General features: G+C 40.3%; 1 protein-coding gene across 1 annotated transcript in view; it reads left to right on the top strand.

The window, feature by feature from the left end:
- PLCL2 (phospholipase C like 2) overlaps nt 1-24,898 on the top strand; it is a 217,386-nt gene that overhangs the window by 168,411 nt on the left and 24,077 nt on the right. The window contains exon 6 of the mRNA XM_079704729.1: nt 258-367. Coding sequence (XP_079560855.1) covers nt 258-367 — 110 coding nt within the window. The remainder of the gene's footprint in view (nt 1-257; nt 368-24,898) is intronic.

Raw genomic sequence — 24,898 nt, 5'->3', positions numbered from 1 at the left:
AACGTAAGAATGAGGATGATCACCTGTGCCCTGCAGCCCTTCCAATCCATGAGCACCCACCTCTAAGATGCCTTCTGCCTCATGGATGCCGTGAATTTGCAGTGTTTACCCCATTGTTACATTCTTAAATAGGCACCTTATGAAATCTCAGTGGAGATTGGAATCGTTTCAGCTGTACCTAGAAAAATAAATATTGCCGGCTCATTACCACAGATTGGGTGGGGAAGTAATATCCTTTGTCTTTCTGTTTCTTTCAGCCATGGAATTCCATGAACACTTGCACAGCATAGGCACCAAGGAAGGTTTGAAGGAACGCAAACTGCAAAAAGCTGTGGAGAGCTTTACCTGGAATATTACCATCTTAAAGGTATTTTCCTAGTTGTTTCTGATGCTAGTGATTTTGCATCCTTGTTCAGCATGTTTCTTCCTGTTAGTATACCATTTCCTGCACTGTACGTTACCAGCCACTTGAAGCTATGGCATGGTCACAAAAATCGAACGAGAACTCTGCTTTCTGGAGAGTCTGCTGCGGGCACAGTAGCTGGGCAGTGCAGCTCAGAGGGAGAACAGGGGACTCGAGCGGTTGGCACCTTGTGGATTCTGCCAAGAAGGGAAAGGATCTGCATTTCATCCTTAAAGCATCGTAAAGTTCATAAATGCCAGTTGCTACATGTGAAATAGAAAGCACTGATTACAGAGGAATGACTGGGAATTTGAAGATTCTAGTTCTTCAGATTTCATTCAATGCCTTAAAGTATAATCACAGCCTTAATGTCAATATGACCCCAGGGAAAAAGTAGGAAAGAATTGTGGGGGGCATAATCAAAAGAAGTATGTAAAGGAATTGCTGTTTGAAAAAAATTTCCCTTCAAGGGAGAAACCATCTCTATCTGTTTGTTTATCTGCTTCCTTCTTTCTTTCTTTTCCTTTCTCTCTGTCCATCTCTCCCTCCCTCCCTCCTTTCCTCCTTTCCTTCCATCTTCCTATCTCAGCATGACCATTTAAAAATATTAACTTTTATTAGTTTTATTATAAAAGTAATATATTTTCATTATAGAAAATGTCAAAATAGCATAACCAAAGGTAAACATAGTCCCACCGTCCAGGGTCTTTTGCTGTACATTCTCCCAGTCTTTTTCTCTATGGTATATATAATATGACATGATTTTAAAATTAATGTTATGTATGTGCCTTGGAACTTTTTTTGCATTTTGTCTCTCTGATCTTTTCTTTATCTCAGTGTTTGGGACCTTGAATAATAATAACACAGAAACATTATTTCAGTCTGGGCCTTGGACAGCTCAATGTAAAATTAATCTCCGGTTCACCCTCCAAACTTTCTTCTCAGTTGAATTCAAAAGACATTATCACAGCTGCCTCTTTTAATTTCTCTGTTCCCCTTCGAGTTAAAAGATCCATCCTGCATCCCTAATTTTCAAAGTAATATATACTCATGTAAAAAAAATTTGGGAAATACATACATGTAGATGATAATAAACTACAATTTAGACAAAAAAAAAAAAAGATCCATCCTGCAGCTGACAACAGTTTTCTGATTTAATTTAATGAAAAGTCACCCTTTCAAAGCTAGCCAACTTGCACTTTCTCATCTTAAACGCTTACTCATTTTTTAAAAAAATTTATTTATTATTTATTTTTGGCTGCATTGGGTCTTTGTTTCTGTGTGAGGGCTTTCTCTAGTTGCGGCAAGCAGGGGCCACTCTTCATCGTGATGCGCGGGCCTCTCATTATTGTGGCCTCTCTTGTTGCAGAGCACAGGCTCCAGACACGCAGACTCAGTAGTTGTGGCTCATGGGCCTAGTTGCTCCGCGGCATGTGGGATCTTCCCAGACCAGGGCTCGAACCCGTGTCCCTTGCATTGGCAGGCAGATTCTCAACCACTGTGCCACCAGGGAAACCCAAACCCTTACTCATTTTTATAATAAGTCATTTTCTAAACTTCTTCAAATACTTCCCTTCCTACACAGGTACTTTTTTGAATCTCTGGATCTTCTGCTTAGTATTTAACTCTGATCATTTGCAGTTCAGTAAACAGCAGATAGAAAAATTCACAATGAAGAGGAATTTGGCTCTACAACTTGCTGACTCACTCCCAACCAGAGACGGGGTGTACACTACAAATTTCCTGCAAACCTCGGGAAAAAGTTGCATCGTAGTTTATAGCCCTGTGATAGGAACAAATGCCCATTTGGCTTTTATTTTATTACAGGCAGAACAGACTTAGGGACCAAACTTTCATCTGTCAGCTATCCTTGCTACTCCATTCTGGTCCAGGAACCAGCAGCCTGGGCATCCCCTGGGAGCTTGTTCACAATGCAGACTCCCGGGCCCTGCCCCAGGCCTTCTGAGTCAGAATCTGCCTTTTTACAAGATCCTGGGGGATTCTTACGTACATTACAGTTTGAGAAGCACTGGGCTAAGAACCCCTGAAAATGGGAGGCTGGTGCACATATTCATGAAAAACAGCTGACATAAAGTAATGGCTCAGGTTTTAGAAACATGAAATTGAACCAAACAGCTACACTGAGGAAACTATTTTCTTTTGAATTATGTCCAGGAGATAGAATTAGCACCTCAGACTTGCGTACATATGGAAACAAACGTATAGAACAGGGTAATAGATCTTTTAAAAATTCCCAGGGTAGTATTTGCTGTAGCTGATGTTTGAGTATGGTAGAACCCAAGCGCTGAGTGGGGAAGAGTTGGAGAGGTCTGTGTGTCTTTTCTGTACAATAGGAGGGCTTTTTTCATTGCTGCATATTTCACGGGTTTAAACTTTCTTTAGAAGAATCAGTGCCTGTGGAGTTTTAGACATGAGTTTGGGTCTGAGTTGAGCTCCCAGCCTTTTCCTGGCAGGAGGGGTTGGGTCCCTTGAGTTCCCCTCACCACCTGTTCTTTGTGCAGAGCTTGGAGGGAGTCCAGCCCTCCAGGGCCCTGTGTGGTATGTAGTTGGCAGCGGGTGCCCTCATGGGGGCACAGAGGCTTGGGGAAGGTTCCAGACTTTCCCTCCAGACGTGCTGAGGGAGCCCCGGAGCTGTGAGGCCAGGTGTAAGAATTACCTGGGTGCTTAAAACACAGTCTCCTAAGCCCCACCACAGACCTCCTGGGTCAGCATCTCAGGGGTGGACACAGGAATCTCGCTGTGTGACACGTTCCTCAGGGGATTCGCAGGCACCCTAAAAAATTTACTGCCACCACTCTAGAGTCAAATCAGAAGTGTCTTTCCTTCTAAATCACCCCACTCATGTGAACAACAAGGGAGGCAGGATGGCCAAGTCATCGCGGGATGAGGACTTGTAGTGTGAGAGCCAGGGTGATGGGTCACCCCCAGAGCAGGCACCCGGCCACAAACTCCTTTCGTTCAAGGATGTCCAGCCCAGTTTTCATGAGTCTTTGCTGGCTTTGTGTACTTTTTTCAACTTTAAGAGTTGCTTTAAAATACAGAAATGAGCAAAGGAGAAATGTCACCTCTGATTCCACACCCAGAATGATCTGCTGTTAACATCTTGGCATATTTACTTCCAGTCATTTTTTTCTTTGAATAAAAATCATTCGTTTTTGTAAATATGTCTTCATTATAAAGAACTTTTTTAATATATAAAAGATAAGTTTTAAAATGACCTCAGATCCTCCCTCTGAGAAATTATTATTATTAAACGTAAGTGACCTTATTCCAGGAACCTTTTTATATGCATATGGATGGATGGATGGAGATACATGTTTTTGATCCTGAGTCATACTTTTTTCATGTTTTTCACATCTTTGATATTGATGTGTATCTTATAATGCATGGCATCTTTGCATTGTAGCCTAGTTAAATTGGAGTGATTTTCTTCCTTAGTGGTGTATAAAATAGTGGTATGTATGTATGTCTCATAAGTACTAGTGTCTCAGTTATTATGAAATAAGGTATATCAATAGATAGAATCCTACTATAATTTCTCTATTTAATTTTTTTAAGTACTAAGTTTCACTTCACTTAATTTAACAGGAAAAAAGCAAACCATAAAGAAACTAAATGAATTGCTGAACAATTTTTACCCTAAAGGTTTTTCTTTCCTATAAAATCCCTCTGAGGTTAAGAAAAGAGATTATGAAAAATGTTAATTGGAGTCGTTTTGTTGGGTTTTTGAAAGCTATACATTTCAGTTATAAGCTTTGTTGGTTGCCCTTCTGCTACGAAAGATGAGTTAGCACTTTTTAATATTTCTGGGTGGGGAGTTAGGCATATTGTTATTTTTCCATTATCCAGGTTTAAACATCACCAGTTGGTTCCAGACTGTAGTTCCCATGTTGCTTGCTCTAAACTCAATATTTAAACTGGTTCGCTCTCACCACCGGTCCAAGAAATCGCCCATGCTTTTCTGTAGCCTGAGGGAATGACGGAGAAGAGAGAAATCTCAGCTGGGGACATAGACAGCCTTTGTTTGGATACTTGGACCCAGCTTTCTCAGAGTTTGTAAATGTCCTGTTCTAGGGTTTCTGCTGCATAACTGGGGAGAGGGTGTAATTCATTCCCGCAGGCTTCTGATTGCTTCTTTAATTCAGAAGCCAGCCCTCAAGACCTCACACTTATTAGATAGCACCATTCTCTCTTTTCTGATGAGCATTATTGAGGTATAATTTACATAAAATAAAATTCACCAATTTTAACTGCGCAATTCAATGAATTTTGACAAATGTATATAATCATGCAACCTACCACAGTGATGATAGAGCATCATCCCTAGAAGTTCCCTTGTGCCCCTTTGTAGTAAACTCCCCCACCTTGCTGATCGCTGGTCTGATTGCCATCTCTAGTTTCACCCATTCCAGAATGTCACATAAATGGAATCATGTAGTAATAAAATTTGTGTCTGGCTTCTTGCATTTAGGATAATGCTTTTGAGATTCATCCAAGTTGATGTATGTTTCAGTAAGCTATTTCTTTTAATTGATGAATAGTATTCTATCCTATGGGTGTACCACACTTTGTATGTTCACTAGTTGATGGACATTTGGGTTGCTTCCAGTTTTTACCTATTAAGAATACAGCTGCAAGATGGCGGAAGAGTAAGACGCGGAGATCACCTTCCTCCTCACGGATACACCAGAAATACAGCTACACGTGGAACAACTCCTACAGAACACCTACTGAACGCTGGCAGAAGACCCCAGACCTCCCAAAAGGCAAGAAACTCCCCACATACCTGGGTAGGGCAAAGCGGAGAGATTCCCGCACAGAGGATCGGTGCCGAGCGGCACTCACCAGCCCGAGAGGCTTGTCTGCTCGCCCGCCGGGGCAGGCGGCGCTGGAAGCTGAGGCTCGGGCTTCGGCCAGAGCGCAGGGAGAGGACTGGGGCTGGCGGCGAGAACTCAGCCTGAAGGGGGCTAATGTGCCACAGCTAGCCGGGAGGGAGTCCGGGAAAACTCTGGAGCTGCCGAAGAGGCAAGAGACTTGTTCTTCCCTCTTGGTTTCCTGCTGCGCGAGGAGAGGGGATTAAGAGCGCTGCTTAAAGGGGCTCCACAGACGGGCGCGAGTCGCGACTGAAAGCGCGGAGCCCAGTGACGGGCGTGGGACGCTGGGGCTGCTGCTGCCGCCGCCAAGAAGCCCGTGTGCGAGCGCAGGTCACTGTCCACACCGCCCTTCCGGGAGCCTGAGCAGCCCGCCACTGCCGGGGTCCCGGGATCCAGGGGCGGCTTCCCTGGGAGAACGCACGGCGCGCCTCGGGCTGGTGCAACGTCACGCCGACCTCTGCCGCTGCAGGCTCGCCCCGCACTCCGTGCCCCTCCCTCCCGCCCGGCCTGAGTGAGCCAGAGTTCCCGAAGAGGCTGCTCCTTTAACCCTTTCCTGTCTGAGCGAAGAACAGACGCCCTCCGGCGACCTACACGCAGAGGCGGGGCCAAATCCAAAGCTGAGACCCGGGAGCTGTGAGAACAAAGAAGAGAAAGGGAAACCTCTCCCAGCAGCCTCAGAAGCAGCGGATTAAAGCTCCACAATCAACTTGATGTACCCTGCATCTGTGGAATACATGAATAGACAACAAATCATCCCAAATTGAGGAGCCAGGAGTCAGTACTGTGCCTCTGAGGTGGGAGAGCCAACTTCAGGACACTGGTCCACAAGAGACCTCCCAGCTCCACATAATATCAAACGGCGAAAATCTTCCAGAGATCTCCATCTCAACACCAGCACCCAGCTTCACTCAACGACCAGCAAGCTACAGTGCTGGACACCCTATGCCAAACAACTAGCAAGACAGGAACACAACGCCACCCATTAGCAGAGAGGTGGCCTAAAATCATAAAAAGTCTGCAGACACCCCAAAACACACCACCAGACGTGGACCTGCCCACCAGAAAGACAAGATCCAGCCTCATCCACCAGAACACAGGCACTAGTCCCCTCGACCAGGAAACCTACACAACCCACTAAACCAACCTTAGCCACTGGGGACAGACACCAAAAACAACAGGAACTACGAACCTGCAGCCGGCAAAAAGGAGACCCCAAACACAGTAACATAAGCAAAATGAGAAGACAGAAAAACACACAGCAGGAGAAGGAGCAAGATAAAAACCCACCAGACCTAACAAATGAAGAGGTAATAGGCAGTCTATCTGAAAAAGAATTCAGAATAATGATAGTAAAGATGATCCAAAATCTTGGAAATAGAATAGACAAAATGCAAGAAACAGTTAACAAGGACCTAGTAGAACTAAAGATGAATCAAGCATCGATTAAAAACACAATAAATGAAATGAAAAATACTCTAGATGGGATCAATAGCAGAATAACTGAGGCAGAAGAACGGATAAGTGAGGTGGAAGATAAAATAGTGGAAATAACTAATGCAGAGCAAAATAAAGAGAAAAGAATGAAAAGAACAGAGGACAATATCAGAGACCTCTGGGACAACATTAAACGCACCAACATTCGAATTATAGGGGTTCCAGAAGAAGAAGAGAAAAAGAAAGGGACTGAGAAAATATTTGAAGAGATTATAGTTGAAAACTTCCCTAATATGGGAAAGGAAATAGTTAATCAAGTCCAAGAAGCACAGAGAGTCCCATACAGAATAAATCCAAGGAGAAATACGCCAAGACACATATTAATCAAACTGTCAAAAATTAAACACAAAGAAATCATATTAAAAGCAGCAAGGCAAAAACAACAAATAACACACAAGGGAATCCCCATCAGGATAACAGCTGATCTCTCAGCAGAAACTCTACAAGCCAGAAGGCAGTGGCAGGACATAATGAAAGTGATGAAGGAGAGAAACCTGCAACCAAGATTACTCTACCCAGCAAGGATCTCATTCAGATTTGATGGAGAAATTAAAACGTTTACAGACAAGCAAAAGCTGAGAGAGTTCAGCACCACCAAACCAGCTTTACAACAAATGCTAAAGGAACTTCTCTAGGCAAGAAACACAACAGAAGGAAAAGACCTACAATAACGAACCCAAAACAATTAAGAAAATGGGAATAGGAACATACATATCGATCATTACCTTAAATGTAAATGGACTAAACGCTCCCACCAAAAGACACAGATTGGCTGAATGGATACAAAAACAAGACCCATATATATGCTGTCTACAAGAGACCCACTTCAGACCTAGAGACACATACAGACTGAAAGTAAGGGGATGGAAAAAGATATTCCATGCAAATGGAAACCAAAAGAAAGCTGGAGTAGCAATTCTCATATCAGACAAAATAGACTTTAAAATAAAGACTACTAGAAGAGACAAAGAAGGACACTACATAATGATCAAGGGATCGATCCAAGAAGAAGATATAACAATTGTAAATATTTATGCACCCAACATAGGAGCACCTCAATACATAAGGCAAACACTAACAGCCATAAAAGGAGAAATCGACAGTAACACAATCATAGTAGGGGACTTTAACACCCCACTTTCACCAATGGACAGATCATCCAAAATGAAAATAAATAAGGAAACACAAGCTTTAAATGATACATTAAACAAGATGGACTTAATTGATATTTATAGGACATTCCATCCAAAAACAACAGAATACACATTTTTCTCAAGTGCTCATGGAACATTCTCCAGGATAGATCATATCTTGGGTCACAAATCAAGCCTTGGTAAATTTAAGAAAATTGAAATTGTATCAAGTATCTTTTCCGACCACAATGCTATGAGACTAGATATCAATTACAGGAAAAGAGCTATAAAAAATACAAACACATGGAGGCTAAACAATACATTACTTAATAACGAAGTGATCACTGAAGAAATCAAAGAGGAAATAAAAAAATACCTAGAAACAAATGACAATGGAGACACGACGACCCAAAACCTATGGGATGCAGCAAAAGCAGTTCTAAGAGGGAAGTTTATAGCAATACAATCCCACCTTAAGAAACAGGAAATATCTCGACTAAACAACCTAACCTTGCACCTAAAGCAATTAGAGAAAGAAGAACAAAAACATCCCAAAGTTAGCAGAAGGAAAGAAATCATAAAAATCAGATCAGAAATAAATGAAAAAGAAATGAAGGAAACAATAGCAAAGATCAATAAAACTAAAAGCTGGTTCTTTGAGAAGATAAACAAAATTGATAAACCATTAGCCAGACTCATCAAGAAAAAAAGGGAGAAGACTCAAATCAATAGAATTAGAAATGAAAAAGGAGAAGTAACAACTGACACTGCAGAAATACAAAAGATCGTGAGAGATTACTATAAGCAACTCTATGCCAATAAAATGGACAACCTGGAAGAAATGGACAAATTCTTAGAAATGCACAACCTGCCAAGACTGAATCAGGAAGAAATAGAACATATGAACAGACCAATCACAAGCACTGAAATTGAAACTGTGATAAAAAATCTTCCAACAAACAAAAGCCCAGGACCAGATGGCTTCACAGGCGAATTCTATCAAGCATTTAGAGAAGAGCTAACGCCTATCCTTCTCAAACTCTTCCAAAATATAGCAGAGGGAGGAACACTCCCAAACTCATTCTACGAGGCCACCATCACCTTGATACCAAAACCAGACAAGGATGTCACAAAGAAAGAAAACTACAGGCCAATATCACTGATGAACATAGATGCAAAAATCCTCAACAAAATACTAGCAAACAGAATCCAACAGCACATTAAAAGGATCATACACCATGATCAAGTGGGGTTTATCCCAGGAATGCAAGGATTCTTCAATATACGCAAATCAATCAACGTGATACACCATATTAACAAATTGAAGGAGAAAAACCATATGATCATCTCAATAGATGCAGAGAAAGCTTTCGACAAAATTCAACACCCATTCATGATAAAAACCCTGCAGAAAGTAGGCATAGAGGGAACTTTCCTCAACATAATAAAGGCCATATATGACAAACCCACAGCCAGCATCGTCCTCAATGGTGAAAAACTGAAACCATTTCCACTAAGATCAGGAACAAGACAAGGTTGCCCACTCTCACCACTCTTATTCAACATAGTTTTGGAAGTTTTAGCCACAGCAATCAGAGAAGAAAAGCAAATAAAAGGAATCCAAATTGGAAAAGAAGAAGTAAAGCTGTCACTGTTTGCAGATGACATGATACTATACATAGAGAATCCTAAAGATGCTACCAGAAAACTACTAGAGCTAATCAATGAATTTGGTAAAGTTGCAGGATACAAAATTAATGCACAGAAATCTCTGGCATTCCTATATACTAATGATGAAAAATCTGAAAGTGAAATCAAGGAAACACTCCCATTTACCATTGCAACAAAAAGAATAAAATATCTAGGAATAAACCTACCTAAGGAGACAAAAGACCTGTATGCAGAAAATTATAAGACACTGATGAAAGAAATTAAAGATGATACAAATAGATGGAGAGATGTACCATGTTCTTGGATTGGAAGAATCAACATTGTGAAAATGACTCTACTACCCAAAGCAATCTACAGATTCAATGCAATCCCTATCAAAATACCACTGGCATTTTTCACAGAACTAGAACAAAAAATTTCACAATTTGTATGGAAACACAAAAGACCCCGAATAGCCAAAGCAATCTTGAGAACGAAAAATGGAGCTGGAGGAATCAGGCTCCCTGACTTCAGACTATACTACAAAGCTGCAGTAATCAAGACAGTATGGTACTGGCACAGAAACAGAAAGATAGATCAATGGAACAGGATAGAAAGCCCAGAGATAAACCCACGGACATATGGTCACCTTATCTTTGATAAAGGAGGCAGGAATGTACAGTGGAGAAAGGACAGTCTCTTCAATAAGTGGTGTTGGGAAAACTGGAGAGGGACATGTAAAAGTATGAGATTCGATCACTCCCTAACACCATACACAAAAATAAGCTCAAAATGGATTAAAGACCTAAATGTAAGGCCAGACACTATCAAACTCTTAGAGGACAACATAGGCAGAACACTCTATGACATAAATCACAGCAAGATCCTTTTTGACCCACCTCCTAGAGAAATGGAAATAAAGACAAAAATAAACACATGGGACCTAATGAAACTTCAAAGCTTTTGCACAGCAAAGGAAACCATAAACAAGACCAAAAGACAACCCTCAGAATGGGAGAAAATATTTGCAAATGAAGCAACTGACAAAGGATTAATCTCCAAAATTTATAAGCAGCTCATGCAGCTCAATAACAAAAAAACAAACAACCCAATCCAAAAATGGGCAGAAGACCTAAATAGACATTTCTCCACAGAAGATATACAGACTGCCAACAAACACATGAAAGGATGCTCAACATCTTTACTAATTAGAGAAATGCAAATCAAAACTACAATGAGATATCATCTCACACCAGTCAGAATGGCCATCATCAAAAAATCTAGAAACAATAAATGCTGGAGAGGGTGTGGAAAAAAGGGAACACTCTTGCACTGCTGGTGGGAATGTGAATTGGTACAGCCACTATGGAGAACGGTATGGAGGTTCCTTAAAAAACTACAAATAGAACTACCATATGACCCTGCAATCCCACTACTGGGCATATACCCTGAGAAAACCATAATTCAAAAAGAGACATGTACCAAAATGTTCATAGCAGCCCTATTTACAATAGCCCGGAGATGGAAACAACCTAAGTGTCCATCATCGGATGAATGGGTAAAGAAGATGTGGCACATACATACAATGGAATATTACTCAGCCATAAAAAGAAATGAAATTGAACTATTTGTAATGAGGTGGATGGACCTAGAGTCTGTCATACAGAGTGAAGTAAGTCAGAAAGAGAAAGACAAATACTGTATGCTGACACATATATATGGAATTTAAGAAAAAAAAAGGTCATGAAGAACATAGGGGTAAGACAGGAATAAAGACACAGACCTACTAGAGAATGGACTTGAGGATATGGGGAGGGGGAAGGGTAAGCTGTGACAAAGTGAAAGAGCGGCATGGACATATATACACTACCAAACGTAAGGTAGATAGCTAGTGGGAAGAAGCCGCATAGCACAGGGAGATCAGCTCGGTGCTTTGTGACCGCCTGGAGGGGTGGGATAGGGAGGGTGGGAGGGAGACGCAAAAGGGAGGGGATATGGGAACATATGTATACATATAACTGATTAAATTTGTGATAAAGCAAAAAATAAAAAAAAATAAAATAAAAAAAATAAAATAAAATCATGTAACACACATAAAAAAAAAAAAAAAAAAAAAAAAGAATACAGCTGCAATGAACATTCACATTCAAGTCTTTGTGTGAACATATGTTTTTATTTTTCTTGGGTTAATACCTATGAGTGGAATTGCTCATATGGTAAGTGTATGTCAGACTTTATAAGACATTGCCAACTGCTTTACAAACTGCCTTATGAACTGCTCCATCGTGAATTCCCACCGGCAGTGTTATGAGAGTTCCAGTTACCCCACACCCTTGTCAACGTTTGTTATTATCAGTTTAGCAAGTCTAATCAGTGTATAGAGTTTGAGCATCTTTTTGTTGGGGTCTTTGTTTTTTTTAGATTTTTTTAAAAAAAGATCATGATGGGCCTTAGTGTGGCTTTCTTTATGTTTCTTCTGCTTAGAGTTCTTTGAGGTTTTTCTATACATGGATTTACAGTTCTCATCAAACTTGGAAATTTTTCAGCCATAGTTTCTTTAAATTTTTTTCTGTTTTACCCTTTCTCTCCTCTCCTTCTCTAACTCCATTGTACATATGTACTGCTTGATACTATCCCATAAGTCACAGATGCACTGTTCATTTGTTTAGGCCTTTTTGCTGTTTTTTTTTTTTTTTAATAGTTTCTAGTGCTGCAAGCAATGCTACTCTTCAGGTCTTCTAGTCTTCAAACAATACTGCTGTATGTTCTGCAGCGTCTAATCTGCCATTAATCCTGTCCAGTGGGGTTTTTATTTTGAATTTCCTGCTTCTTTGTGCTCATGATATCCTCTCCCTCCCTTTGTGCTCATGATACAATATCCTATTGTATATTTACATTAGCTGTTGTAGCCCTCCCTCCCTCTCCACCACTACCCTTGCAGCCACTTTGCCTCCCTGAGCTCCAAAGAGGGGCTGCTGGGCTCTGTTTGGGAAGCTCTCCAGGCAATGAGCTGGACCTTGTGTCCATACCCCTTCTCCCAGTGCTCCCTGTCTTGAACTCTCTGAAAATCATTGCTTTATATATTGTGTCCAGATTTCTACTTGTGTGTCAGCCCCATTCCTAACTTTTCCATGTCACCTCTTTCTTCCCACCCCCTGTCCCATCATCTCTTCCTCTCCATCAAACAGAAGTAAAAGGAGAAAAACACTCAGTTTATATCTCTCCAGGTGGGTGGGCTGTTAGAATTTTCAGGACCTAAATGGGAAAAGAATTTGAAAAAGAATAGATATATGTATATGTATAACTGAATCACTTTGCTGTACATGTGAAACTAACACAGCATTGTAAATCAACTGTACTTCAGTATAAAATAAAAAATTTAAAAAAATTCATTGCAGAACTTCCTTCCCATATTCCTGATGAAATGAGCAAAAAGAGTAAAACTGGCAAACACACACACACAAATACACAAACACAAGCAGCCACCCCGCAAAGGGTATAACATAGTTTAATAAACTTCTAAAACTCACAGAATTCATACTGGCAATTCATAAAAATCCTGAACATTGGGGTATATGTATCCTCTCGAACCATGATTTTCTCCAGATATATGCCCAGGAGTGGGATTGCTTAATCATATGGTAGCTGTTTTTAGTTTCATAAGGAACCTCCATACTCTTCTCCAGAGTGGCTGTACCAATTTATATTCCCACCAATGCTGTAGGAGGGTTCTCTTTTCTCCAACCCTCTAGGAGGATTCCCTTTTCTCCACATCCTCTCCAACATTTATTGTTTGTAGACTTTTTTTTTAAATACATTTATTTATTTTATTTACTTATTTTTGGCTGAGTTGGGTCTTTGTTGCTGCGTGCGGGCTTTCTCTAGTTGTGGTGAGCAGGGGCTACTCTTCGTTGTGGTGCGTGGGCTTCTCATTGCAGTGGCTTCTCTTGTTGTGGAGCACAGGCTCTAGGTGCATGGGCTTCAGTAGTTTTGGCACGCGGGCTCAGTAGTTGTGGCACACGGGCTCTAGCATGCAGGCTCAGTACTTGTGGTACACGGGCTTAGTTGCTCTGCGGCATGTGGGATCTTCCCGGAGCAGGGCTCGAACCCATGTCCCCTGCATTGGTGGGTGGATTCTTTTTTTTTTTATTAGTTTCTGCTTTATAACAAAGTGAATCAGTTATACACATACATATGTTCCCATATCCCTTCCCTCTTGCGTCTCCCTCCCTCCCACCCTCCCTATCCCACCCCTCCAGGCAGTCACAAAGCACCGAGGTGATCTCCCTGTGCTATGCGGCTGCTTCCCACTAGCTATATACCTTACATTTGGTACTGTATATATGTCCATGCCTCTCTCTCACTTTGTCACAGCTTACCCTTCCCCCTCCCCGTATCCTCAAGTCCATTCTCAAGTAGGTCTCTGTCTTTATTCCTGTTTTACCCCTAGGTTCTTCATGACATTTTTTTTCTTAAATTCCATATATGTGTGTTAGCATACGGTATTTGTCCTTCTCTTTCTGACTTACTTCACTCTGTATGACAGACTCTAGGTCTATCCACCTCATTACAAATAGCTCAATTTCGTTTCTTTTTATGGCTGAGTAATATTCCATTGTATATATGTGCCACATCTTCTTTATCCATTCATCTGATGATGGACACTTAGGTTGTTTCCATCTCCGGGCTATTGTAAATAGAGCTGCAATGAACATTTTGGTACATGACTCTTTTTGAATTATGGTTTTCTCAGGGTATATGCCCAGTAGTGAGATTGCTGGGTCATATCGTAGTTCTATTTGTAGTTTTTTAAGGAACCTCCATAGTGTTCTCCATAGTGGCTGTACCAATTCACATTCCCACCAACAGTGCAAGAGTGTTCCCTTTTCTCCACACCCTCTCCAGCATTTATTGTTTCTAGATTTTTTGATGATGGCCATTCTGACTAGTGTGAGATGATATCTCATTGTAGTTTTGATTTGCATTTCTCTAATGATTAATGATGTTGAGCATTCTTTCATGTGTTTGTTGGCAGTCTGTATATCTTCTTTGGAGAAATGTCTATTTAGGTCTTCTGCCCATTTTTGGATTGGGTTGTTTGTTTTTTTGCTATTGAGCTACATGAGCTGCTTATAAATTTTGGAGATTAATCCTTTGTCAGTAGCTTCATTTGCAAATATTTTCTCCCATTCTGAGGGTTGTCTTTTGGTCTTGTTTATGGTTTCCTTTGCTGTGCAAAAGCTTTGAAGTTTCATTAGGTCCCATTTGTTTATTTTTGTTTTTATTTCCATTTCTATAGGACGTGGGTCAAAAAGGATCTTGCTGTGATTTATGTCGTAGAGTGTTCTGCCTGTGTTTTCCTCTAAGAGTTTTATAGTGTCTGTCCTTACATTTAGGACTTTAATCCATTTTGAGTTTATTTTTGTATACAGTGTTAGGGAGTGTTCTAATTTCATTCTTTTACATGTAGCTGTCCAGTTTTCCCAGCACCGCTTATTGAAGAGGCTGTCTTTTCTCCATTGTATATTGTTGCCTCCTTTATCAAAGATAAGGTGACCATATGTGCATGGGTTTATCTCTGGGCTTTCTATCCTGTTCCATTGATCTATCTTTCTGTTTTTGTGCCAGTACCATACTGTCTTGATTACTGTAGCTTTGTAGTGTAGTCTGAAGTCAAGGAGCCTGATTCCTCCAGCTCTGTTTTTCGTTCTCAAGATTGCTTTGGCTATTTGGAGTCTTTTGTGTTTCCAAACAAATTGTGAAATTTTTTGTTCTAGTTCTGTGAAAACTGCCAGTGGTAGTTCGGTAGGGATTGCATTGAATCTGTAGATTGCTTTGGGTAGTAAAGTCATTTTCACAATATTGATTCTTCCAATCCAGGAATATGGTATATCTCTCCATCTATTTGTATCATCTTTAATTTCTTTCATCAGTGTCTTATAATTTTCTGCATAGAGGTCTTTTGTCTCCTTACGTAGGTTTATTCCTAGATATTTTATTCTTTCTGTTGCAGTGGGAAATGGGAGTGTTTTCTTGATTTCACTTTCAGATTTTTCATCATTAGTGTACAGGAATGCAAGAGATTTCTGTGCATTAATTTTGTATCCTGCTACTTTACCAAATTCATTGATTAGCTCTAGTAGTTTTCTGGTAGCATCATTAGGATTCTCTATGTATACTATCATGTCATCTGCAAACAGTGACAGCTTTACTTCTTCTTTTCTGATTTGGATTCCTTCTATTTCCTTTTCTTCTCTGATGGCTGTGGCTAAAACTTCCAAAACTATGTTGAATAAGAGTGGTGAGAGTGGGCAACCTTGTCTTGTTCCTGATCTTAGTGGAAATGGTTTCAGTTTTTCACCATTGAGGACAATGTTGGCTGTGGGTTTCTCATATATGGCCTTTATTATGTTGAGGAAAGTTCCCTCTATGCCTACTTTCTGCAGGGTTTTTATCATAAATGGCTGTTGAATTTTGTTGAAAGCTTTCTCTGCATCTATTGAGATGATCATATGTTTTTTCTCCTTCAGTTTGTTAATATGGTGTATCACGTTGATTGATTTGCGTATATTGAAGAATCCTTGCATTCCTGGAATAAACCCCACTTGATCATGGTGTATGATCCTTTTAATGTGCTGTTGGATTCTGTTTGCTAGTATTTTGTTGAGGATGTTTGGATCTATCTTCATCAGTGATATTGGCCCGTAGTTTTCTTTCTTTGTGATATCCTTGTCTGGTTTTGGTATCAAGCTGATGGTGGCCTCATAGAATGAGTTTGGGAGTGTTCCTCCCTCTGCTATATTTTGGAAGAGTTTGAGAAGGATAGGTGTTAGCTCTTCTCTAAATGTTTGATAGAAATCGCCTGTGAAGCCATCTGGTCCTGGGCTTTTGTTTGTTGGAAGATTTTTAATCACAGTTTCAATTTCAGTGCTTGTGATTGGTCTGTTCATATTTTCTATTTCTTCCTGATTCAGTCTTGGCAGGTTGTGCATTTCTAAGAATTTGTCCATTTCTTCCAGGTTGTCCATTTTATTGGGATAGAGTTGCTTGTAGTAATCTCTCATGATCTTTTGTAGTTCTGCAGTGTCAGTTGTTACTTCTCCTTTTTCATTTGTAATTCTATTGATTTGAGTCTTCTCCCTTTTTTTCTTGATGAGTCTGGCTAATGGTTTATCAATTTTGTTTATCTTGTCAAAGAACCAGCTTTTAGTTTTATTGATCTTTGCTATCGTTTCCTTCATTTCTCTTTCATTTATTTCTGATCTGATCTTTATGATTTCTTTCCTTCTGCTAACTTTTGGGGTTTTTTGTTCTTCTTTCTGTAATTGCTTTAGGTGCAAGGTCAGGTTGTTTACTGGAGATGTTTCCTGTTTCTTAAGGTGGGATTGTATTGCTATAAACTTCCCTCTTAGAACTGCTTTTGCTGCGTCCCATAGGTTTTGGGTCGTCGCGTCTCCACTGTCATTTGTTTCTAGGTATTTTTTGATTTCCTCTTTGACTTCTTCAGTGATCACTTCATTATTAACTAGTGTATTGTTTAGCCTCCATGTGTTTGTATTTTTTATGGATCTTTTCCTGTAATTGATATCTAGTCTCATAGCATTGTGGTTGGAAAAGATACTTGATACAATTTCAATTTTCTTAAATTTACGAAGGCTTGATTTGTGACCCAAGATATGATCTATCCTGGAGAATGTTCCATGAGCACTTGAGGAAAATGTGTATTCTGTTGTTTTTGGATGGAATGTCCTATAAATATCAATTAAGTCCATCTTGTTTAATGTATCATTTAAAGCTTGTGTTTCCTTATTTATTTTCATTTTGGATAATCTGTCCATTGGTGAAAGTGGGGTGTTGAAGTCCCCTACTATGAGTGTGTTACTGTCGATTTCCCCTTTTATGGCTGTTAGTATTTGCCTTATGTATTGAGGTGCTCCTCTGTTGGGTGCATAAATATTTACAATTTTTATATCTTCTTCTTGGATCGATACCTTGATCATTATGTAGTGTCGTTCCTTGTCTCTAATAGTCTTTATTTTAAAGTCTATTTTGTCTGATATGAGAATTGCTACTCCAGCTTTCTTTTTATTTCCATTTGCATGGAATATCTTTTTCCATCCCCTTACTTTCAGTCTGTATGTGTCCCTATGTCTAAAGTGGGTCTCTTGTTGACAGCATATATATGGGTCTTGTTTTTCTATCCATTCAGCCAATCTGTGTCTTTTGGTGGGATCATTTAGTCCATCTACATTTAAGGTAATTATCGATATGTATGTTCCTATTCCCATTTTCTTAATTGTTTTGGGTTCGTTATTGTAGGTCTTTTCCTTCTGTTGTGTTTCTTGCCTAGAGAAGTTCCTTTAGGATTTCTTGTAAAGCTGGTTTGGTGGTGCTGAACTCTCTCAGCGTTTGCTTGTCTGTATAGGTTTTAATTTCTCCATCAAATCTGAATGAGATCCTTGCTGGGTAGAGTAATTTTGATTGCAGGTTTTTCGCCTTCATCACTTTAAATACATCCTGCCACTCCCTTCTGGCTTGTAGAGTTTCTGCTGAAAGATCAGCTGTTAACCTTATGGGGATTCCCTTGTGTGTTATTTGTTGTTTTTCCCTTGCTGCTTTTAATATGTTTTCTTTGTGTTTAATTTTTGACAGTTTGATTAATACGTGTCTTGGCGTATTTCTCCTTGGATTTATTCTGTATGGGACTCTCTGTGCCTCCTGGACTTGATTAACTCTATCCTTTCCTATATTAGGAAAGTTTTCAACTATAATCTCTTCAAATATTTTCTCAGTCCCTTTCTTTTTCTCTTCTTCTTCTGGAACCCCTGTAATTCGAATGTTGGTGCGTTTAATGTTGTCCCAGAGGTCTCTGAGACTGTCCTCAGTTCTTTTCATTGTTTTTTCTTTATTCTGCTCTGCAGCAGTTATTTCCACTAGGTTATCTTCCACGTCACTTATCCATTCTTCTGCCTCAGTTATTCTGCTATTGATCCCATCTAGAGTATTTTTAATTTCATTTATTGTGTTTCTAATCATTGCTTGATTCATCTTTAGTTCTTCTAGGTCCTTGTTAACTGTTTATTGCATTTTTTCTATTCTATTTCCAAGATTTTGGATCATCTTTACTATTATTATTCTGAATTCTTTTTCAGGTAGACTGCCTATTTCCTCTTCATTTGTTAGGTCTGGTGGGTTTTTATCTTGCTCCTTCACCTGCTGTGTGTTTTTTTGTCTTCTCATTTTGCTTATCTTACTGTGTTTGGGATCTCATTTTTGCAGGCTGCAGGTTCGTAGTTCCCGTTGTTTTTGGTGTCTGTCCCCAGTGGCTAAGGTTGGTTCAGTGGGTTGTGTAGGCTTCCTGTTGGAGGGACTGGTGCCTGTGTTCTGGTGGATGAGGCTGGATCTTGTCTTTCTGGTGGACAGGTGCACGTCTGATGGTGTGTTTTGGGTTGTCTGTGGCCTTATTATGTTTTTAGTCAGCCTCTCTGCTAATGGGTGGGGTTGTGTTCCTGTCTTGCTAGTTGTTTGGCATAGGGTGTCCAGCACTGTAGCTTGCTTGGTCGTTGAGTGAAGCTGGGTGCTGGTGTTGAGATGGAGATCTCTGGGAGATTTTCGCCGTTTGATATTATGTGGAGCTGGGAGGTCTCTTGTGGACCAGTGCCCTGAAGTTGGCTCTCCCACCTCAGAGACACAGCAGTGACTCCTGGCTGCAGCACCAAGAGCCTTTCATCCACATGGCTCCCAATAAAAGGGAGAAAAAGTAGAAAGAAAGAATTAGTAGAAGTAGAAAGAAAGAAAGAAAGAGAAAAGGGGGAGGGAGGGAGGGAGGAAGGAGGGAAGGAAGGACAAAAAGAAAGAAGATAAAGTAAAATAAAATATGATATGATAAAGTATGATAAAATATAATAAAATTATTTAAAAAATAATTATTAAGAAAAAACAGACAAACAAACCAAAGGGACGGATAGAATCTTGGGACAAATGGTGGAAGCAAAGCTATACAGACAAAATCTCACACAGAAGCATACACATACACACTCAGAAAAAGGGGAAAAGGGGAAAAAATTATAAATCTTGCTCTCAAAGTCCACCTCCTCAATTTGGGATGATTCATTGTCTATTCATGTATTCCACAGATGCAGGGTACATCAAGTTGATTGTGGAGCTATAATCCGCTGCTTTAATACGCTGCTTCTGAGACTGCTGGGAGAGATTTCCCTTTCTCTTCTTTATTCTCACAGCTCGAGGGTCTCAGCCTTGGATTTGGCCCTGCCTCTGCTTGCAGGTCGCCAGAGGGCGTCTGGACAGGACAGGGTTAAAGGAGCAGCTGCTTCGGGGACTCTGGCTCACTCAGGCCGGGGGGAGGGAGGGGTACGGAGTGCGGGGCGAGCCTGCGGCGGCAGAGGCCAGCGTGACGTTGCACCAGCCCGAGGCACTCCGTGCGCTTTCCTGGGGAAGCCGCCCCTGGATCCCGGGACCCCGGCAGTGGCGGGCTGCACCGGCTCCCCGGGAAGGGGGCGTGGACAGTGACCTGCGCTCGCACACAGGCCTCTTGGCGGCGGCTGCAGCAGCAGCCCCAGCGACCCATGCCCGTCTCTGGGCTCCACGCTTTTAGCTGCGGCTCGCGCCCGTCTCTGGAGCTCCTTTAAGCAGCGCTCTTAATCCCCTCTCCTCGCGCACCAGGAAACAAAGAGGGAAGAAAAAGTCTCTTGCCTCTTTGGCAGGTCCAGACTTTTTCCCGGACTCCCTCCCGGCCAGCCATGGTGCACTAACCCCTTCAGGCTGTGTTCACACCACCAGCCCCAGTCCTCTCCCTGTGATCCCACCGAAACCTGAAACCCGAGCCTCAGCTCCCTGTCCCGCCCGCCCCGGTGGGTGAGCAGACAAGCCTCTCGGGCTGGTGAGTGCCGGTCGGCACCGATCCTCTGTGCGAGAATCTCTCCGCTTTGCCCTCCGCACCCCTGTGGCTGCACTCTCCTCCGCTCTTCCGAAGCTTACCCCCTCCGCCACCCGCCGTCTCTGCCCATGACGGGGCTTCTAGTGTGTGGAAGCCTTTCCTCCTTCACGGCTCCCTCCCACTGGTGGAGGTCCCATCCCTATCCTTTTGTCTCTGTTTATTCTTTTTCTTTTCGCCCTACCCAGGTACGTGGGGAGTTTCTTGCCTTTTGGGAGGTCTGAGGTCTTCTACCAGCGTTCAGTAGGTGTTCTGTTGTTGTTCCACGTGTAGATGAATTTCTGGTGTATGTATGGGGAGGAAGGTGATCTCCACGTCTTACTCTTCCGCCATCTTCCTAAGCTCCCTCCGGCAGGTGGATTCTTAACCAGTGCACCACCAGGGAATTTCCCTGTTTGTAGACTTTTTGATGATGGCCATTCTGGCTGGTGTGAGGTGATACCTCATTGTAGTTTTGATTTGCATGTCTCTAAAAATTAAAAATGCTGAGCATCTTTTCATGTGCCTCTTGGCCACCTCTATGTCTTCTTTGGAGAAATGTCTATTTAGGTCTTCTGCCCATTTATTGATTGGGTTACTTTTTTGTTTGTTTCTTTTTTGATATTGAGCGGCATGAGCTGCTTGTAAATTTTGGAAATTAAGCCGTTGTCAGTTGCATTGTTTGCAAATATTTTCTCCCAATCCGTAGTTGTCTTTTTGTTTTGTTTTTTCATTTTCTTTGCTGTGCAAAAACTTTTGAGTTTAATCAGTTCCCATTTGTTTATTTTTCTTTTTATTTCCATTACTCTAGAAGACAGATCGAAAAAGATATTGCTGCAATTTATGTCCAAGAGTGTTGTGCCTATGTTTTTCTCTAAGAGTTTTATAGTATCTGGTCTTTCATTTAGGTCTTTAACCCATTTTGAGTTTATTTTTGTGTATACAGTTAAAGAATATTCTAATTTCATTCTTTCACATGTAGCTGTCCAGTTTTCTCAGCACCATGTATTGAAGAGACTATCTTTTCTCCACTGTATATTCTTGTCTCCTTTATCATAGATTAGGTGACCATAAGTGCATGGGTTTATCTGTGGACTCTCTGTCCTGTTCCATTGATCTGTATTTATTTTGTTGTGCCAGTACCATACTGTTTTGATCACTGTAGCTTTTCAGTATAATCTGACATCAGGGAGCCTGATACCGCCAGCTCCATTTTTCTTTCTCAAGATTGCTTTGGCTGTTCGTGATCTTTTGTGTCTTCATACAAATTAAACAAATGTGTTTTTGTTCTAGTTCTGTGAAAAATGCCATTGGTAATTTGACAGGGATTGCATTGAATCTGTAAATTGCCTTGGGTAGTATAGTCATTTTGGCAATATTGATTCTTCCAATCCAAGAACATGGTATATCTTTCCATCTGGTTGTGTCATCTTCGATTTCTTTCATCAGTGTCTTATAGTTTTCAGAGTACAGGTCTTTTGCCTCCTTAGGTAGGTTTATTCCTAGGTATTTTATTCTTTTTGATGTGACAGTAAATGGGATTGTTTCCTTAATTTCTCTTTCTGATCTTTTGTTGTTAGTGTATAGAAATGAAATAGATTTCTGTGTATTAATTTTGTATCCTGCAACTTTACCGAATTCATTGATGAGCTCTGGTAGTTTTCTGGTAGCATCTTTAGGATTTTCTATGTACAGTATCATGTCATCTGCAAATAATGACAGTTTAACTTCTTTTCCATTTTGGATTCCTTTTATTTCTTTTTCTTCTCTGATTGCTATGGCTAGAACTTCCAAAACTATGTTGAATAAAAGTGGTGAGAGTGGACATCCTTGTCTTGTTCCTGATCTTAGAGGAAATGCATCCAGGTTTTCACCATTAAGTATGATGTTAGCTGTAGGTTTGTCATATATGGCCTTAATCATGTTGAGGTAGGTTCTCTCTGTGCCCACTTTCTGGAGAGTTTTTATCATAAATGGGTATTGAATTTTGTCAAAAGCTTTTTCTGCATCTATTGAGATGATCGTATGGTTTTTATTCTTCAATTTGTTAATGTGGTGTATCACACTGATTGATTTGTGGATATTGAAGAATCCTTGCATCTTGGGATAACTCCCACTTGATCATGGTGTATGATCCTTTTAGTGTATTGTTGGATTCGGTTTGCTAGTATTTTGTTGAGGATTTTTGTGTCCATGTTCTTCAGTAATACTGGCCTGTAATTTACTTTTTTTTTGTGGTATCTTTGTCTGGTTTTGGAATCAGTGTGATGGTGGCCTCATAGAATGAGCTTGGGAGTGTTCCTTCCTCTGCAATTTTTGGGAACAGTTTGAAAGGATAGGTGTTAACTCTTCTCTAAATGTTTGATAGAATTCACCTGTGAAGCCATCTGGTCCTGGACTTTTGTTTGTTGGGAGTTTTTTAAAATCACAGTTTCAATTTCAGTACTTATGATTGGTCTGCTCATATTTGCTATTTCTTTCTGGTTCAGTCTTGGAAGATTGTACCTTGCTAATAATAAGCATTTGTGCATTTCTTCGTGGTTTTCATATAGTTGTGTGTAGTAGTCTCTTATGATCCTTTGTATTTCCGTGGTGTCAGTTGTAACTTCTTTTTCATTCCTAATTTTATTGATTTGAGTCCTCCTGCTTTTTTTCTTCATGAATCTGGCTAAAGGTTTGTCAGTTTTGTTTACCTCTTCAAAGAATTAGCTTTTAGTTTCATTGACCTTATCTATTGATTTCTTCATCTCTATTTTATTCATTTCTACTCTGATCTTTATGGTTTCTTTCCTTCTGCTAACTTTGGGTTTTGTTTGTTCTTCTTTCTCTAGTTGCATTAGTTGTAAAGCTAGGTTGTTTATTTGAGATTATTATGTTTCCTGAAGTAAGATTGTATGGCTATAAAGTTCCCTCTTAGAACTGATTTTGCTGCGTCCCATAGGTTTTGGATCATCATGCTTTCGTTTTCGTTTATCTCTGGGTATTTTTTAATTTCCTCTGATTTCTTCAGTGATCCACTGGTTGTTTAGTATTGATAGTATATTGTTTAGCCTCTATGTGTTTGGGTTTTTTACAGGCTTTTTCTTGTAGTTGATTTCTAATCTTGTAGTGTTGTGGTTGGAAAAGATGCTTGATATGATTTCAATTTTTAAAATTTACTGAGGCTCACTTTGTGGCCCAGCATGTGATCAGTCCTGGAGAATGTTCCATGTGTACTTGAAAGGAATATATACTCTGTAACTTCTGGATAATGCTCTAAAAATAGCAACTAAGTCCATCTGGTCTAATGTGTCATTTAAGACCTGTGTTTCCTTATTGATTTTCTGTCTGATGATCTGTCTACTGATGAAAGTGGGTTGTTAAAGTCCCCTACTATTATTGTGTTACTGTTAATTTCTCCTTTTATGGCTGTTAGCATTTGCCTTATATGTTGAGGTGCTTCTGCGTTGGGTGCATATATAGTTACAATTCTTCCATATTCTTGTTGGATTGATCCTTTCATCATTATGCAGTGTCCTCTGTTTCTTGTAACAGTCTTTATTTTAAAGTCTATTTTTGTCTGATTTGAATATTGCTACTGCAGCTTTCCTTTGATTTCCATTTGCATGGAATTCCTTTTCTGATCACCTCACTTTCAGTCTGTATGTGTCCCTAGGTCTGATGTGGGTCTGTTGTAGACAGCATATATATGGGTCTTGTTTTTGTATCCATTCAGTAAGTCTGTGTCTTTTGGTTGGAGCATTTAATCCGTTTACATTTAAGGTAATTATTGATATGTATGTTCTTATCGTCATTTTGTTAATTGTTTTGGATTTGTTTTTGTAGGATTTTTTTCTGCCTGCCCTCTTTTGTTCTCTTGTGATTTGATGACTAATTTTAGTGTTGTGTTCGGATTCCTTTTTCTTTTTTGTGTATCTATTGTAGATTTTCGGTTTGCAGTTCCCATGAGGTTTTTATATAGCAGTCTATATATAAACAAGATTGTTTTAAGTTGCTGGTCTTTTAATTTCAAATGCATTTCCAGTATCCTGCATTTGTACTCTCCTCTTCTTACAATTGCTGGTTTTGATATTTGTGTGTGGGTGATTTCCTCCCTTTACTGTATGTTTGCCTTTACTGGTGAGCTTTTCTATAAATAATTTTCTTGTTTCTAGTTGCGGCCTTTTCTTTTCTACCTAGAGACGTTCCTGTAGCATTTTTTGCAAATGTGGTCTGGTGGTGCTGAATTCTCTTAGCTTTTGCTTGTCTGTAAAGATTTTGATTTCTCCATTGAATCTGAATGAGAGCCTTGCTGGGTAGAGTTTTCTTGGTTGTAGGTTCTTACCGTTCATCACTTTAAATATATTGTGCCACTCCCTTTTGGCCTGCAGAGTTTCTGCTGAAAAATCAG

This window comes from Hyperoodon ampullatus, assembly GCF_949752795.1.
Source record: "Hyperoodon ampullatus genome assembly, chromosome: 5".
In the NCBI taxonomy this organism is placed as follows: Eukaryota; Metazoa; Chordata; class Mammalia; order Artiodactyla; family Ziphiidae; genus Hyperoodon; species Hyperoodon ampullatus.
Note: the sequence above shows the minus strand (reverse complement) of the source record. Positions and strands in the feature narration are given on the sequence as shown.